The following is a 16,242-nucleotide window of genomic DNA, read 5'->3' on the forward strand; positions in this document are numbered from 1 at the left end:
TCCTGCAGGCTTGTGTTATTTGTGGAGACAAAACATCAATGTCACAGAGCAAACAGAGTCAGTGGTAGTCTCACTGCCATTATCCAATCTGAGGCAAGATGCCCAAATAGCAGGAAATAAGACACTAAATCCTGCTGTCAGCTCTGACATGGCTCGCTTCTAGTTCCTGAAAAAGGTGTAACAGATCTTTGTTTCTCCTGAGTATGAATTACAAAGCACTCATTCCTACCAGAGACCACTGCAAATATATTGATTAAACAAGTGTTCCACACCTTTAAGTACCTCACCTAAGTGCCTACTGGTCCAACACACCTGGTTCTCGTCTGCTTATCAGTCACCCGGTTCCTCAGCTGTGCTTTGTTAGTCTTTTAATGGCATGTTTCAACCTACCACCTACTGTGTTATTCCTGTGAGCTCTTCAGTGATTGCACACCTGAGCACGTTTTAGTTTGCTCGTGATGTCATTTTAATCCTTTTATGAAATCTGTTATTTTCTTTCGAGCTTTGAGAGAAGCTACACTGTTCCATGCCACGGTCACAAGGTGTCAGTCCATATAAACGGTTCCAGAACCGACTGTCGAGCAGAGCCTGCTGAGTACTGCAAACAGCATTGACCACCACAAACTAAAAGGCATTCAACACGCTGTTGTCAGTCTGACTGCACTGAAATCCCTGCTGTTTATGATTTGTTTGGTTGACAGATGAGTAGCAATTAGTTTCTGTGTATTTTTTTTCTTTTCTTGTGTATCAAGAAAAATACCTATAAATCTTGCCAAGATGCTTTTGTGTGCACTAGTCTTTTAAATGTGATGGATGTAGTGATCTCAGTGCCTCTTTGTCTTGAAAGGAAAACATAAATGCACTTGTAGGCTTTGGCACACAAATCTGTCATTTTCACTCCAACATCCCACTTGAAATGTTTTTTCTAGCACGTAGGATCGTATTGATGCATGTTTTGTGTTGCACTTGTATTATGTCTTGTACAGCACGGCTCAATTCTCTCGCTTCTCGAAAGAATTTGTTTTTAAGGTCAAAGTCCACTAGTAATGCAGATTATTTTGCAAAGGATATAGTTTTTAACTCAAATGTGTTCAAATTAGAGTATTTATGGCAGAATGCAATGTCTCAACCACCAAATGAGCAGCCAATATTGAACCATTTTAAATGTAACTAAAATTACACAATTAGGAGTACTTGAAAAGAAAGTCTTGTATTCACATTTATTATTTTCTGCTTTTTGGGGGGGGTCTGGGTTGCATGGGGAGCAGCCCTGGCAGGTAGCTCAGGGTTAGGAGTTCACCCTGGAATCAGCGGGTTGCCGGTTCGATGGTGCAATTTTTACTCATGACAAAATAGCATGAGATGATCAGTAAACAGCGTAAAGTAACTTGTACGCTTACAGAAACACAACTCAGCTGAAAAATGTTGGTGTTGCTGAGCATTTTTCTCAGTTTTATGGCTTTTTGTCAGACTCTGAACCAGGAAATGGCTGCAGGCAGTGAAGCAGAAAGCAAAAAACTCTGGAGCAGCCAGTGACTCTGTGCCCTAGCCAATCAGTGGCCAGAATCACGATGCCGGCTGGACTCAGCCTTGCCAGGTACCTTGACGGAGCAGAGACTAAAAACAGGGGAGAAAGTAGCGGGAAAATACTGAACCGTGCCCTTGGAAACAGTGGTCGGGCCGAACTGCATCGGTCCGAGTTGCTCTGAGTAGTGTTCCTGGAAAACCACCTGGTGTAAAGTGCTTTGGAGTGCTTTCAGTCACAAAGACACTATACAAGTGCAGGTGATTACCAATACTATTGACGATCCCATGAGGACCACACCATCTACAAAAGACTAAATCCTCCTGCAGCCAAATTAGACACAGTTTACCTCTCCGCTGCACCTAGAAATGCTGTCCATATGTAGAGAATCAGTGAAAAAGAGCAGCCATGGCTGAGTGCAGACACATACTAACACATATTTAAAGGTTAGCTGGATACATTGGCAATTTTAATTTTAAGTAAATTTCAAAATACATACTTTGAAATGTTTTACTTAAGTCAAAACTTTCTTGGATTTTACATCAGTGTAATACTCACTTGGTACAGAGACTCTAAGGGCCATCCACCGCACACTCCTACACTACCCGCCACACAGTAACTCTGCACAGTCCTAAGCCTGTTCTAGAGCCATAAAACACAAGTGAATTGGTTAAAGGTAGGATGTGAAGACCCTCATTATATGTTTGGGCCTACCAGGTCTGTTCAGCGTCTTCCCCTGCCATCTGATCCCAGTCCCCCGCCCGATGAGGATCAGTTCACACCTCTGCTCCTCTCTTCACTTCATTGCCCAAAGCCCACGGCTGTCAGGTGATGTGAATACAAAGTTAAATATTGACTTACAGCATATCCTGGTACCAAGTATACTGATGTACTCATGTTACTATTTGAACGTATGCTTAATTGTGGAAAGTTTGCTGTATGGCAAAACCGCAACTTGCAGATAAGTCCAAGAGTAAGTGACCACTCAGTTCCAGATTGGGCGAGCTGATCCTGGCCATCCCAACACTCCTGACCATGCTGTCTTTCCCTGCACAAGCATTGTAGTCCCCCAGCATACCTCCAAAACCTGTGAGCTGCTGTTTAGTGTGTAAGGATCCATTCCCTTACCTGAAGGTTCAGGGAAGCTACTCTGTCCTCCTGAAAGGGCAACCTATGAAGTGTAATTCTAAGTTCCTTCTATTTTCTTACAGAACCATCATCACTGCTACTGCTTACACCAAATACAAATCTAACGTATCATTAGCACACCTGAGTCAGCTCTCTTGGGGAGCAACACACAGTTTACATCAAGCTTCATTTTGATAGTGTTGTTACGCAACAGAAATAGCTGGAAGTTTAAAAAAAGTGTTAATGTGCGAGATTTAAAGTCACAATCCTGCTTTTTTCCACATTTAAATTCCTTTTCAAACAACATTTGTGCAAAAATGAGTGCAGCTTTACGATAAGCCTTTTAATGGAACATTTTATCATGCTAGTGTGAGTATTTGCAGTTTGAAGATATTTTCATTCAATTTTGGATTCTGTTTATTAAACAAAATTCCTTCACTGACTTGTGTTTACAGGAAGAAGAATTACGGAAGAGCGGGGAGGCCAAATACGCCCATCTGAGTAACGATCTACACGTTTTAATTGAAGTCTTTGCTCCACCAGGAGAGGCCTATTCCCGAATGAGTCACGCCTTGGAGGAAATTAAAAAATTCCTTGTTCCAGTGAGTTTATTACTTTACCTGATTTTCCCCTTTAATTTTTACTCCTGTGTTGTGAATGAACAGCAGTAATTACTGCTGACATGATCATTTCTCCAGTAGGCTCATTGGTTTTTCCTCGCTTTAAAACATCCAAGGTTTTGTTGACATAGGAAGAAGATGCGAGTGTGAAGTTTTATCTCTGCATGCCCTTTGTTATAAAGGAGAAATAATGTATTCTGCAATTAAAATGCAGTATGAAACAACTTGCAAGACTCCAGCAACTTACAGCCCGAAGAACTTTGCAATAATTAGCGTGCATGTTGTGTACTCTTGCTGAGTCTAAGCTGTAAATATTCATCAAGCTTTGCAAATGTGACAGGCCTAATAGAGGAATCGTACTGGATGAGTCTACTTTATGGAGCTCATGCTTCTTCCTATACTGAGCTGACATTTTGCATGTGAGCTGCAGGAAGATGATAATATGGCAAAAAAAACGATAAGTGCCAAAAAAACAAATTACAACAGGGTTTTAGATTGGGTCCAATTTTAATATGATGTGAATGATTTTGATTAATACAGAAAATAATAATTTAAACCCTTTCAAAAATTTGTATTTAAACTAGGGCTACACAATACATCACAAAGGTATCGTCATCGCGAAATCGGCATGCGCAATACGCACATCGCAAAGAACAGAAAAAACCCCGAAACGAATTGTCAATTCAAATGTTTGCTACACATGATGCATTTTGTCAAACGGAAGCATGAAGCTTTTGACAAATCAAATAGAGCTCTTCACCCATTTGGCCAATCGGGTGGGTACTTATGTTAGATTCCCGCCCCCATAGGCGGCTGGCTAGCAAACACCTGAATTAGCTTTTCTGCCGATTCTGCTTTTCCCAGGATCCTGATTGCCTTTGGTTCTTCATTTTATTTTTCCCTTTCCTCACATCTTTTGATCTCAATGTTTGCTTTTCCCACTTTTTATGATTATTTTTAGTCTTTTAAAAAATATTTAATTTCTTTGTTTTTGATTTAATTGTCCTTGAGTTAAGAATTTGTTTATTTATTGCATGTCACATCGTCATCGCAATATTAGTCACTGTTATTGTGCATCGCATGTTTCCCCAATATCGTGCAACCCTAATTTAAACCGTCTCTAATGTTTTGACTTGTATGAGTTAGCATTAACATGTTGTTTTTGATTTAGAATCAAGATGCTGTTATTGACCATCCTTGTCCTTTTAGTGGGGTGGGAATAATCAGTTACCAAAAGTGTAAAATAAACAAGCAATGAAACAAAGTAAAAATGCTAGTTAAAACTAAATATTCTTCTTCTTTTCTTTTTTTTTTACATTTTCATGGCTGTTAGCGGTTTCAGATGCAGTGCTTGAACAGTGAAAATTGAGGATGAGAATAACGGCCTTATCTAGTTCACATCCGTTTGTGAACCTGTGAGTCATGTTCCTATGAAATCTTCAGCTTTAAAAAAAGAGCCGGTTTGTGCACGACTGTCTTGAATGGAACTATTTATTTGAAGTGTTTTGAATTTTAAACAGAAAATTTGTTTTTTCTTTTCCAAAGTTGAGATATGCTCCAGATTGCAAATTTAAGTGCCTCCGTTTTGCATTGGGAGACTGCCACCCACATAGGCTTTCTTTCTTTTAAAAGGGCAAATCTTCATAAACGCTTTGGGAGTTTTCAAATAACATTTTTTAAAAAGTTATTAAATAAGTGAATTAGTTTACTAATGTCAACCAAAGTGCTAAATTATTTGATACATTCTGCAGGAAAACAAATATACAGTGGTGTGAAAAACTCTTTGCCCCCTTCCTGATTTCTTATTCTTTTGCATGTTTGTCACACAAAATGTTTCTGATCATCAAACACATTTAACCATTAGTCAAAGATAACACAAGTAAACACAAATTGCAGTTTTGAAATGATGTTTTTTTATTATTTAGGGAGAGAACAAAATCCAAACCTACATTGCCCTGTGTGAAAAAGTAATTGCCCCCCCCCCCCCCCCCCCCCGTTAAAAAATAACCCAACTGTGGTGTTTCACACCTGAGTTCAATTTCTGTAGCCACCCCCAAGCCTGATTACCGCCACACCTGTTTCGATCAAGAAATCACTTAAATATGAGCTGCCTGACACAGAGAAGTAGACCAAAAGCACCTCAGAAGCTTGACATCATGCCAAGATCCAAAGAAATTCAAGAACAAATGAGAACAAAAGTAACTGAGATCTGTCAGTCTGGTAAAGGTTATAAAGCCATTTCTAAAGCTTTGGGACTCCAGCGAACCACAGTGAGAGCCATTATCCACAAGTGGCAACAACATGGAACAGTGGTGAACCTTCCCAGGAGTGGGCGGCCGACCAAAATTACCCCAAGAGCGCAGAGACAACTCATCCGAGAGGTCACAAAAGACCCCAGGACAACTTCTAAAGAACTGCAGGCCTCACTTGCCTCCATTAAGGTCAGTGTTCACGACTCCACCATAAGAAAGAGACTGGGCAAAAATGGCCTGCATGGCAGAATTCCAATTCCAGAATTTCCAAGATGCAAACCAGTGTTAAGCAAAAAGAACATTAGGGCTCGTCTCAGTTTTGCTAAGAAACATCTCAATGATTGCCAAGACTTTTGGGAAACTACCTTGTGGACTGATTAGACAAAAGTTGAACTTTTTGGAAGGCAAATGTCCCATTACATCTGGCGTAGCATTTCAGACAAAGAACATCATACCAACAGTAAATATGGTGGGGGTAGTGTGATGGTCTGGGGTTGTTTTGCTGCTTCAGGAACTGGAAGGCTTGCTGTGATAAATGGAACCATGAGTTCTACTGTCTACCAAAACATCCTGAAGGAGAATGTCCGGCCATCTGTTCGTCAACTAAAGCTGAAGCCATCTTGGGTGCTGCAGCAGGACAATGACCCAGAACACACCAGCAAATCCACCTCTGAATGGCTGAAGAACAACAAAATGAAGACTTAGGAGTGGCCTAGTCAAAGTCCTGACCTGAATCCTATTGAGATGCTATGGCATGTCCTTAAAAAGGTGGTTCATGCTAGAAAACCCTCAAATAAAGCTGAATTACAACAATTCTGCAAAGATGAGTGGGCCAAAATTCCTCTAGAGCGCTGTAAAAGACTCGTAGCAAGTTATCGCAAACGCTTGATTGCAGTTATTGCTGCTAAGGGAGGCCCAACCAGTTATTAGGTTCAGGGGGCAATTACTTTTTCACACAGGGCAATGTAGGTTTGGATTTTGTTCTCTCCCAAAATGATAAAAATCATCATTTCAAAACTGCATTTTGTGTTTACTTGTGTTATCTTTGACTAATGGTTAAATGTGTTTGATGATCAGAAACATTTTGTGTGACAAACATGCAAGACAATAAGAAATCAGGAAGAGGGCAAAGAGTTTTTCACACCACTGTATTTCTGGCAGAGTCTCGGCATTAGCTTTATTGCAGTAATTTGGGAAAAGATGAGATGTTGTATCCAAAGTTATTCTTGTAGAAATTGCAGCACTGGCTGCAATATAATTCTTTTAAATCTATTCAATAAGCATAAACAGTTTGAATCCTTTGTGAAGATCTGCCAGCACAACTAATGATGCAGAATTACTGGGAAGGCACCAAATCGCCAATATTTCACAAACTGACAGAAAATCATTGCGGTGCAGGAGACGGCACTGTGGTTGTGAATGATAAAACCATCCTGTGCAGGTCTATTATTACAAATGCTAATTCTAACCAAAAGCAGCGAGTATAAGACATTTTGGGATATCATGATGTTGAATATTCGATCCTTTCCTTCCATACTCACTCTTTTTAATTAAAATGGGAAAGAACATGGCAATGGTGAGGAATGGTAGAAAATGTATTCCGTATTCAAGTAGAAAAGTATTAGTTGAAGCAATTGTTTTGTGTCACTTTAACTATTGTGCAGTAATTTGGGCTGCTACTACGGAAGCCAATTTAAATAAGTTACAGGTCGTTCAAAATAAGGCTGCTGGATTAATCTTAAATTGTTTTCTCTAGAAGTTGTGAGGACATGCAAACTGCTCTAGCATGGATGGGTGTAGGGAGTAGAATTAAGTACTTATAAAATTTATTAGGAATGTTATAAATACACAGATACCAGACATTTTTATAAATCAGTTGACATTTTTTAGAGATGTTCACCAACATGCTACGTGTCAAGCTGATGGATGCTTTTGTTGCCAGTTAGTCAAACTAATTTTCTTCATAGGTCAGTATTGTATAGAGCTATGGTGGAATGGAATAGTTTACCACAATTCTTGAGGGGTCAGCTACAAAGGAGTGATTTTTGTAGGAGGTTGCGGATATTTATTTTTACCCTTTTTACACGAGTTTGAGAAAGATGAGTTTTGTTTTATTAATTTTGTGTTTTGTTGTCCAGTATGTGTGGAGTAATTTGTGTTTTATGTTACGGGAAATGAATGTTATTTTGGTGCTGTATTGGGTGGAATGTGGTGTGCTCTTAAAGTGGACATTTATATTGTACAGTGAAATGGATTGTTTGTTTGTGAGCACAGTGTTGATGCATGAATAATGTATTTTTTTGGATGATGTTATGACCCCAGGAAGAATAGCAACTGTTTTAACAGTGGCTAATGGGGTTCTTAATAAACAAACAAACAAACAAAAACTCTAAAAAGGAAATGTTGAATTTACTTAACTAAGTTATAGTAATGGGATGTAGCAAAGTACAAGTACTTCATTACTATACTAAAGTTGTCGGGCTGATCAGACTGGATGAAGGAGACGAACAAGGTGAGACGTTTAACAGTTTTATTATTTCTCCGGTCGTATCTCTGTGAGGAAGAAACGATGACTGAAATGAGAAGCCGGTACCGGCGTCTTCCATATATAGCCTTGCTTGGCTGTGACGTGGAGGGAATCCCCGCGAGGAGCACGCTGGGAGCTCCCCATGAGGAGCATGTCGGGAGTTGTGGTCCGAAAGTCAGCCGGGAGATACCTGAGTCCTGACAGGACCCCCCGGTCCAGGGACGGCTCCAGAAGTCCCAGCGCGACCCCGGCGGACCCAGAAGTCGGAGATCAGGGAAGGGTCCAGGATGGACCGAGCCGGCTCCCAGGAGCGTTCCTCGGGGCCATAGTCCTTCCAGTCCACTAGGTACTGCCAGCCCCGACCCCTGCGGCGAGCGTCCAGGATGCGCCGGACGGTGTAGATAGGCTCACCATCGAGGAAGCGGGCAGGAGGCGGCGCCGGAGCCGGAGGCGGGAGAAGGGAGGACTCCACGAAGGGCTTGAGCCGGGAGGTATGGAAGGTGGGATGGATGCGGAGAGTAGCCGGCAGTCGCAACCGGTACGTGACCGGGTTGATGACCCTTTGGATGGGGTATGGGCCGAGGAACCGAGGAGCGAGTTTCTTGGCCCCGGCACGGACCCGAAGGTCAGCCGTGGACACCCAGACCTTGTCCCCAGGAGCATAGGAGGGACCAGGACGGTGTCGACGGAGATGCTGGCGAGCATAGCTGGTGTTAGCTCTGGTTATGGAGGCTCGTGCTTTGATCCAGGCGCTCTTGCAGCGTCTCACCATGGCTTCCGCTGCTGGAACGGCGACCTCGGGTTCTTGGTGGGCAAAGACCGGGGGCTGGAAGCCATAGCAGACCTCGAAAGGGGACAGCCGAGTGGCAGATGAGGTGTGAAGATTGTGGGACAGCTCCGCCCAGAGGAGGTATTTAGGCCACTGTGAGGGTTGAGCCGAGACAAAACAACGAAGGTACCGACCCAGCTGTTGGTTAGCCCGCTCCGTCTGGCCATTGGTCTGCGGGTGGTAGCCTGAGGATAGACTGACCGATGCTCCCATCAGCCGACAGAAAGCTTTCCAGAACCGGGCCGTGAACTGGGGCCCCCGATCCGAGACCACGTCGACTGGGAACCCGTGGAGGCGCACCACGTTCTCCAGGAACAGTTCCGCTGTGCGTTGGGCTGAGGGGAGACCCGGAAGGGCGATGAAATGGACAGACTTGGAAAAGCGGTCCGTAACCGTCATGACAGTTTTGAGGTTATTGACCGACGGGAGACCTGTGACGAAGTCCAGCCCCACGTGGGACCAGGGGCGGCTGGGCACCGGAAGAGGTCGGAGGGCACCAGCCGAGGCCTGGTTGGGGTTCTTGGAGCGGGCACAGACGTCACAGGCGCTGGTGTATTCTTTCACATCCCTCGCCATGCCTGGCCACCAGAGGGCTCGCTGGAGGAATTTAAGAGTTCTGGAGAAACCAGCGTGGCCAGACAGGCGTGATGAGTGGGCCCAGGACAACGCCTCGCTGCAACAGGCCGTGGGGACATAGAGGCGACCCGCGGGGGTCTCAGGAGGCGCGGGGTCGTCCCGGAGGGCGTTCTGGATAGCTTCCTCCAACGGCCACCTCAGTTGGCCCAGGAAACGGTGTTCCGGGAGGATTGGCGCTGGCTCGGACGAGGGCGAGGAGTGGGTGAATTGGCGGGAGAGGGCGTCCGCCTTCTGGTTCTTGGCTCCCGGGCGGTAGGCGAGATGGAAGTCGTAGGGTTCAAAGAAGAGGGCCCAGCGAGCCTGGCGAGGATTAAGCTGCTTGGCAGATTTTATGTGGGTCAGGTTCTGATGGTCAGTCCAGATCGTGAAAGGCTGAGTGGTGCCCAGAAGCCACTGCCTCCATTCCTCCAATGCCCATTTTATGGCCAGTAACTCACGGTCGCCCACACCGTACTTCTGCTGGGTGGTGGAAAACTTCCTGGAGAAGTAGGCGCAGGGATGGAGCCTGTCGTCGGGCCCGCCTTGAGACAGGATGGCGCCGGCGCCGACGTCAGAGGCGTCGACCTCGACCACAAAGGGGACTGCAGGATCTGGATGGCGGAGGATCGGGGCCGAGGTAAAGCGGGTGACCAGGTGGTGGAAGGCCCGAATGGCGTCGGGAGTTAGATGAAACGGCTGGCCAGGGGAGCCTGGTCGAGTGAGAGAGGTGAGAGGGGCTACGAGGGTGCTATAGTTCTTTATAAAACGGCGGTAAAAGTTGCAGAAACCCAGAAAACTCTGCAGTTGTTTCAGGCTGGTTGGCAAGGGCCAGTCCTTCACCGCCTGGATTTTCTGAGGGTCCATGGTTATCCCTTCGTCCGAGATCCTGTAACCCAGGAAGGATATGGACTGCTGATGGAAGGAGCATTTCTCGGGTTTACAGTACAGGTTGTGGTCCAGGAGCCGGGTCAGGACGGCGCGAACATGATGGATGTGTTCGGCCTCGGATTTGGAGTAGATCAGTATATCGTCCAGATAGGCGAACACCCACCGTCCCAGCATGTCGCGGAGGACATCATTAATGAGACGTTGGAAGACAGCAGGGCTATTGCATAGTCCGAAGGGCATAACCAGGTACTCCCAGTGGCCGGTGGGTGTTATGAAAGCGGTCTTCCACTCATCCCCGGCCTTTATACGGACCAGATTGTAGGCGCTCCGGAGATCCAGTTTCGTAAAGATCCGTGCCTGGGAGATGGCATCCAGAGCGGTAGTGAGGAGCGGCAGAGGATGGCGGTCCTTGACCGTGATCTTGTTCAGACCCCGATAGTCTATGCAGGGGCGAAGATCGCATTCCTTTTTCCTCACGAAGAAGAAGCCAGCGGCACCCGGAGAGGAGGAGGGTCGAATGAACCCCTGCTGGAGGGCCTGGGCGATATATTCTTCCATCGCTTTGGTCTCGGGAGGCGCGAGAGAGAAAAGGCGCCCGCGGGGAGGACTGGTTCCGGGTAGCAGCTTGATCTCCATATCATATGGCCGGTGAGGTGGCAGGGAGGTGGCGCGCCGCTTGTCGAACACCGCGGCCAGGTCCCGATAGGGCAGCGGCAGGTGGGGCGGTGTGGAGCTGGGGCCCCCGTCCGGAAGACCCGCCGAGGATGGAGGAGGAGCGAGGTGGGTCTGGCACGAGGTCCCCCAGCCCAGCAGGCGGTTCTGGGACCAGGAAATATGAGGGTCGTGGAGACGGAGCCAGGGGAACCCCAGGATTAGGGGAGAAGAGGGAGCAGAAATGATCAGGAAATGGAGGGTCTCCTGGTGGCCTTGGGTGATCATACGGAGTGGCTGGGTTCGGTCTCGGACTGGGTAGGGTTGGAGAGGCCTACCGTCCACCGAGGTCACTGGTATAACCCTCTCCAGGGGTTGTAGGGGGATCCGTAGGCGTTTTGCCAGATCCAGGTCCATGAAATTGTCCGCGGCCCCCGAGTCCACCAATGCGTTTACGTGGAGTGAGGCCTCACCATGGAGGAGGGTGACAGGAATAAGGAGACGGTTAGTAGCGACAGGGGTAGAAGAAGACCCAGACTGAGCGACCCCAATACTCAGTGGGGCCCCCCGTTTCCCGATCGTCGCGGGCAGTCCAGGCGTCGGTGGTCGGGAGAGCCACAGTAGGCACAGAGGCCCTCGCGCCACCGTCGTTGTCTCTCCTCGGGGGGAAGGTGGCCGAGCTGCATGGGCTCCTCCGTCAGCATGGGTACAGGAGCTGGCGTGGGTGAACGAGGGCGAGGCACCGGCATCCTGGGGGGACGCGTGGATAACTTGGGTCGAACCAGAACCCGCTGGTCGATGCGCAGCGCCAGATCAACCACCTCATCCAGGGTCTGAGGCAGCTCCCTTCCCGCCAACTCATCACGGATGTAGGGTGCCAGCCCCTCCAGGAAGGCGGCCCGCAGAGCGGAGTCATTCCACTGCAGCTTGGCGGAGATGGTGCGGAACTCCGACGCATAAGCGCACACCGAGCGTTCCCGCTGGCGGAGTTTGAGAAGGCGTGTCTCTGCTCCCACTTCGCTGCTGGGGGGAAAAAAAGGTCTTCCGGAGAGCGGACACAAACGCAGCATAGTCGTTGCAGGCAGGGGATTTGGAATTGTAAAGCGCAGCAGCCCACTCCGCGGCGCGTCCGGAGAGCAGGGAGGTGAGATGCGCCACTCGGGAGCGCGCAGATGGGTAGCGTCCAGGTTGGCACTCGAACTGCATGTCCATCGTGGCGAGCAGACCATCAGGGCTCCCCGTCTCTCCGTTCCACCTCTCCGGCAGGCTGAAGTGGGGCTCCTCCCTAGGAGCAGAGCGGGTTGGATGCTGGAGTGCCGCGATCTGTTGCTGCTGATCGTTTGCTTGTTGTTGGAGAGCCGTGAGAGCCGTGGATAGACGCAGGGTGTGGTCGGACAAGGAGTTCACCTTGGTGTTGAGCTGATCTACCATGGAACGCAGCTGCACGTTCTCGTGGCGGAGACGATCGATCTCCGTCGGATCTACTTGGATCTCAGTCATCCTGTCGGGCTGATCAGACTGGATGAAGGAGACGAACAAGGTGAGACGTTTAACAGTTTTATTATTTCTCCGGTCGTATCTCTGTGAGGAAGAAACGATGACTGAGATGAGAAGCCGGTACCGGCGTCTTCCATATATAGCCTTGCTTGGCTGTGACGTGGAGGGAATCCCCGCGAGGAGCACGCTGGGAGCTCCCCATGAGGAGCATGTCGGGAGTTGTGGTCCGAAAGTCAGCCGGGAGATACCTGAGTCCTGACAAAAGTATGATTTTTCTGTATCTGTAGTTTACCTAAGTACATTGTTAAAGCCCACTTTTTACTTTAACTCTTTAAAAAAGTATCTTTACTTTCTATTCCACTACATTTACTAAAAAGTTTCAAAAGTAAAAGTACCGTAAATCCTCTAATACAGGCCCGGGCCTGTATTTGACTCAAGCTCATCAAGCTCCAGGCCTTTATTGGAAGGAGGGCCAGTATTAGAGGCAGGCCTCTATTTCTATTTGAGCAAAATGAACTAATGGTTCGCTGGAGTTTTTGACAATTAAAATTGCGCCCACATTTTCAAAGTTAAACACATTTCTTTTAACAACGGTAGTTTCTGCTTCAGCCCTCTCCCCCCTCCCCCTGCGCAGCGGCCGCAAACTCACTGATGCGCCTGCAGCCTCTCGGAGTTCCTGCTGCTCTAAACATTAAAATAATTATTTCATTTTCTGTTCCTCACTTCTGATTACCTTCAATGGTGTCTGTTTGTTGCAACCAGCAGGTACAAAAACTAACTTGTTTTTATTTGACTATTTTTCTGTCCTGTCTGTTTATTATCTTCCTGCATCTCCTCGCAATCCTAAAGAAAAACTGCTACCTGGGTTCATATATATTCACCTTACGAGTTACCTTTGAACTGCAGTTCTAAAAGATCTACCGACCGCAAAAATAGCGGAGTGCTCCCTGCTTTCCGGCCACATCAGTTAGGTGCGTCACCGGAGGACAAGGTGATGCGCCCCGCTCCACAGCAGCGAAACGCATCAGGCACAAATAAAAGAATAAAAGACAGAAAACATAAAAGGAAATGAGCCGACATGAACAATCGTGTGTTAAATTAGTTTTTGAGGTGGCGACACCTGATTTGATAACGTTACTGTGGCCGTGCTCAGGACGCAGATGTCTGGAGCGTGTCAACAATCAGAGCTTTGCATGCTCAAGCTGGTTAAGGTTAGGATGGGGGTGAGGGGAAGGTTAAATTGCAAGAGGGTAAACGTCACAATTTGGTTAAATGTCCGTTTCACGGCGGGTGTCAGTACCGACGCTCTGGCACAGCGCATTGCCTCCCGACACGCAGGAGCTTGTCACCTGCTGACAGCAGGCTGCTGTCTTTTCCGTGGACTGCATCTTGCCAGTCATTATCACGTGACAGCGACTAGTCGATGACAGGCATAAAAAGTCACTATAGAGCGGTGAAGTCGACTAGTGACTAGTTCATACAACCCCTACTGCTCCCCAGAGTGTTCTGCAGCATAATCAGCACGTTCTCTTTGAACTTGATATCAAATTTTCGCCTCCTCTTTGTCTCCACACGGTTAAAGTTACCTTCGCGGTCTGTCACTGGCAAATCAAAAGTGAGACGGATGACACAACCACCCCCCCGTACTTGCTTGTTACCACATTCCACCCGGCCACAATAAAAAAAACGGCCATTATTCACCTCCGCCGACTCAGACACCGGCCAAAATATGATACCCGGCAGTTAATTAAATACAAGCTAATATTAGAGGATTTACGGTATTTAAATTTGCATGTTGTCCGACCCTTACCCACCCTGCTCCGCCCCAGTCTTAGGGCAAGTGGCAGCACACACTTGTACACACCAGACTTCAATTCCTAAAGTAATAGTACTTTCATTTGTGTTTTGCTCCCACCCTTGTCTGACAGCACGTCTCCAAACACATCGCATATTTAAATGTCAGTTGGATACTTTGGCATTTTTTAATTTTGAAGAGACAACTCGTGAATGTTTAAAGAGGGACTGCACACCATCAGAAAACGTAACTCCACCCCTAGTCAAGATTTGAAAAATGCTATGAAAGTGGGTGTTGCCAGGAGGCACAGAGTGGCATGGCCAAGTGCAGGGAATTTTCATCCTGGGAGGAAGGGGGAGTGGCAGGAGACTGTATCAGTGGTGAAATTGTACCAGCCCCAGTCAATCACAAATTTCAAATTCAGTAGCCACAGTTCAACCACAGGGGGCAGTACTAAGACGTTTTTAGACCTAGATTCTAGATTTAATCAAGTTTACACCAACATGTCAAAAACTGCTCAGAAACAGAAATATTGCATTTGTAAAGACCCAATTATACAGTTTATTAGCAAAAGAAAAGTTAATTTGGGGTTTAGTTACTCCTTAACTGAAAGAAAGCTAAAAAGATTTGAACAAATTTAGCTCCACGTGGTAAATGGCCTGCTTTTGATAAAGCCCCTTCATCACATGTCAATAAAAAGTGAAAATAAATACCGTATATGCTCTTTCATGGCACGTGCTCTCTGCTGCAGGTATCGTATGGATTCCCCAACATTCGCTCTTAATGTAACACAACAGGCATCTGTCAGTATCTCTAACGACAGATGTTTCCTGCCTCTGGTGAAGAATAGAAAGAACATCCTGCTGTTTCTTTTTCTTTTCTTTTATTGACGTTGCATGCATTAAGAGTTGCGCTGTAAAAGTCATGCTGTCTGGTTATTACTTAGCGACTGTTGTGCATATTTGCATAACAAATTTAGATTTTTATTTTTAAGTGTACTCACTTATAAAAAAATAATAACTCCAGCTAAAACTGTTATCAGGCTTGAAAAAGAAGAAGGACAGTGTTGCTGGTTTTTGTGGAATCGATATGCATCATTGTTTTACTAATGGACTGATCTATTCAGGCGCCCTTGTGCAAAGTCTCAGACATGAGAAGACATTGACTGAATTTCTGATCTTCGCCACAAACATAGCAGATTTGATCCCCTGAGGAAAGCCCCCCTTCCATTGCTCCAGTGTTCTGTCTACCCCTGCTGGTGTGACATTATGTTTCAGAAAGCAAGCTAAACTCAACATGAGGCAGCAAACAGAATCACAGGAAGGTGCAGCGGTTTCCCACAATGCTACAAGAGACGGGAGACCTGCTGGTTGCAGCTAAGAGTAGAAGTTAGAGTGCTCCTTTACCGTCTCGTCTGTAAACATAAACTCAAACGTGCTTCTGTCTTCTTCTAATATTCCTTTATGTGCTTCACCCATATGAAAATAAGGGACTTCTTTAATTTTGCTTCACTTTCTGAGCTTCAGCAGAGTGCACTTCCACTAATCACTAAAATGATTCCACTTCACTAGATGCAAAAAATAGGCTTCTCATTCAGTCTTAAATATTGTAATTAGATCTGTAAATTATAATGAGTGCTTTTTTTGAATTCATTAAGACCCAAGCAGAAATGAAATACTCTGGCCAGCCACCGAGGAGTACAGTTTTCCTCGCTATAAAGCAGCTGAAAAGATCAATCATAACAGGGAGCTGAAGAGCTGCTGTAAAGCGAAATTCGGTGCATCAAAAGGATGAATTCAAACAGAAATCTGATCAGCGTGTTACAGGCTGAGAGTAAAATGTAGGGAAGGAGAACAGACTATCTTCCTCTCAGCTGGATGGGCTTATTGTCTCCAGTTTGGATGAAACAGCAGCA

General features: G+C 46.2%; 1 protein-coding gene across 3 annotated transcripts in view; it reads left to right on the plus strand.

The window, feature by feature from the left end:
* The window catches only part of khdrbs2 (KH domain containing, RNA binding, signal transduction associated 2), a 165,833-nt gene that overhangs the window by 64,286 nt on the left and 85,305 nt on the right, over window positions 1-16,242 (plus strand). For all 3 annotated transcript variants that reach the window (XR_008565676.2, XR_008565675.2, XM_054750129.2), the window contains exon 4: window positions 3,109-3,255. Coding sequence is in view for 1 of the 3 variants with exons in the window: in XM_054750129.2 (XP_054606104.1) it covers window positions 3,109-3,255 (147 nt within the window). In the remaining 2 variants the exon portion in view is untranslated. The remainder of the gene's footprint in view (window positions 1-3,108; window positions 3,256-16,242) is intronic.

The sequence above is a fragment of the Nothobranchius furzeri genome, chromosome 12 (assembly GCF_043380555.1).
Source record: "Nothobranchius furzeri strain GRZ-AD chromosome 12, NfurGRZ-RIMD1, whole genome shotgun sequence".
NCBI classification, from domain to species: Eukaryota; Metazoa; Chordata; class Actinopteri; order Cyprinodontiformes; family Nothobranchiidae; genus Nothobranchius; species Nothobranchius furzeri.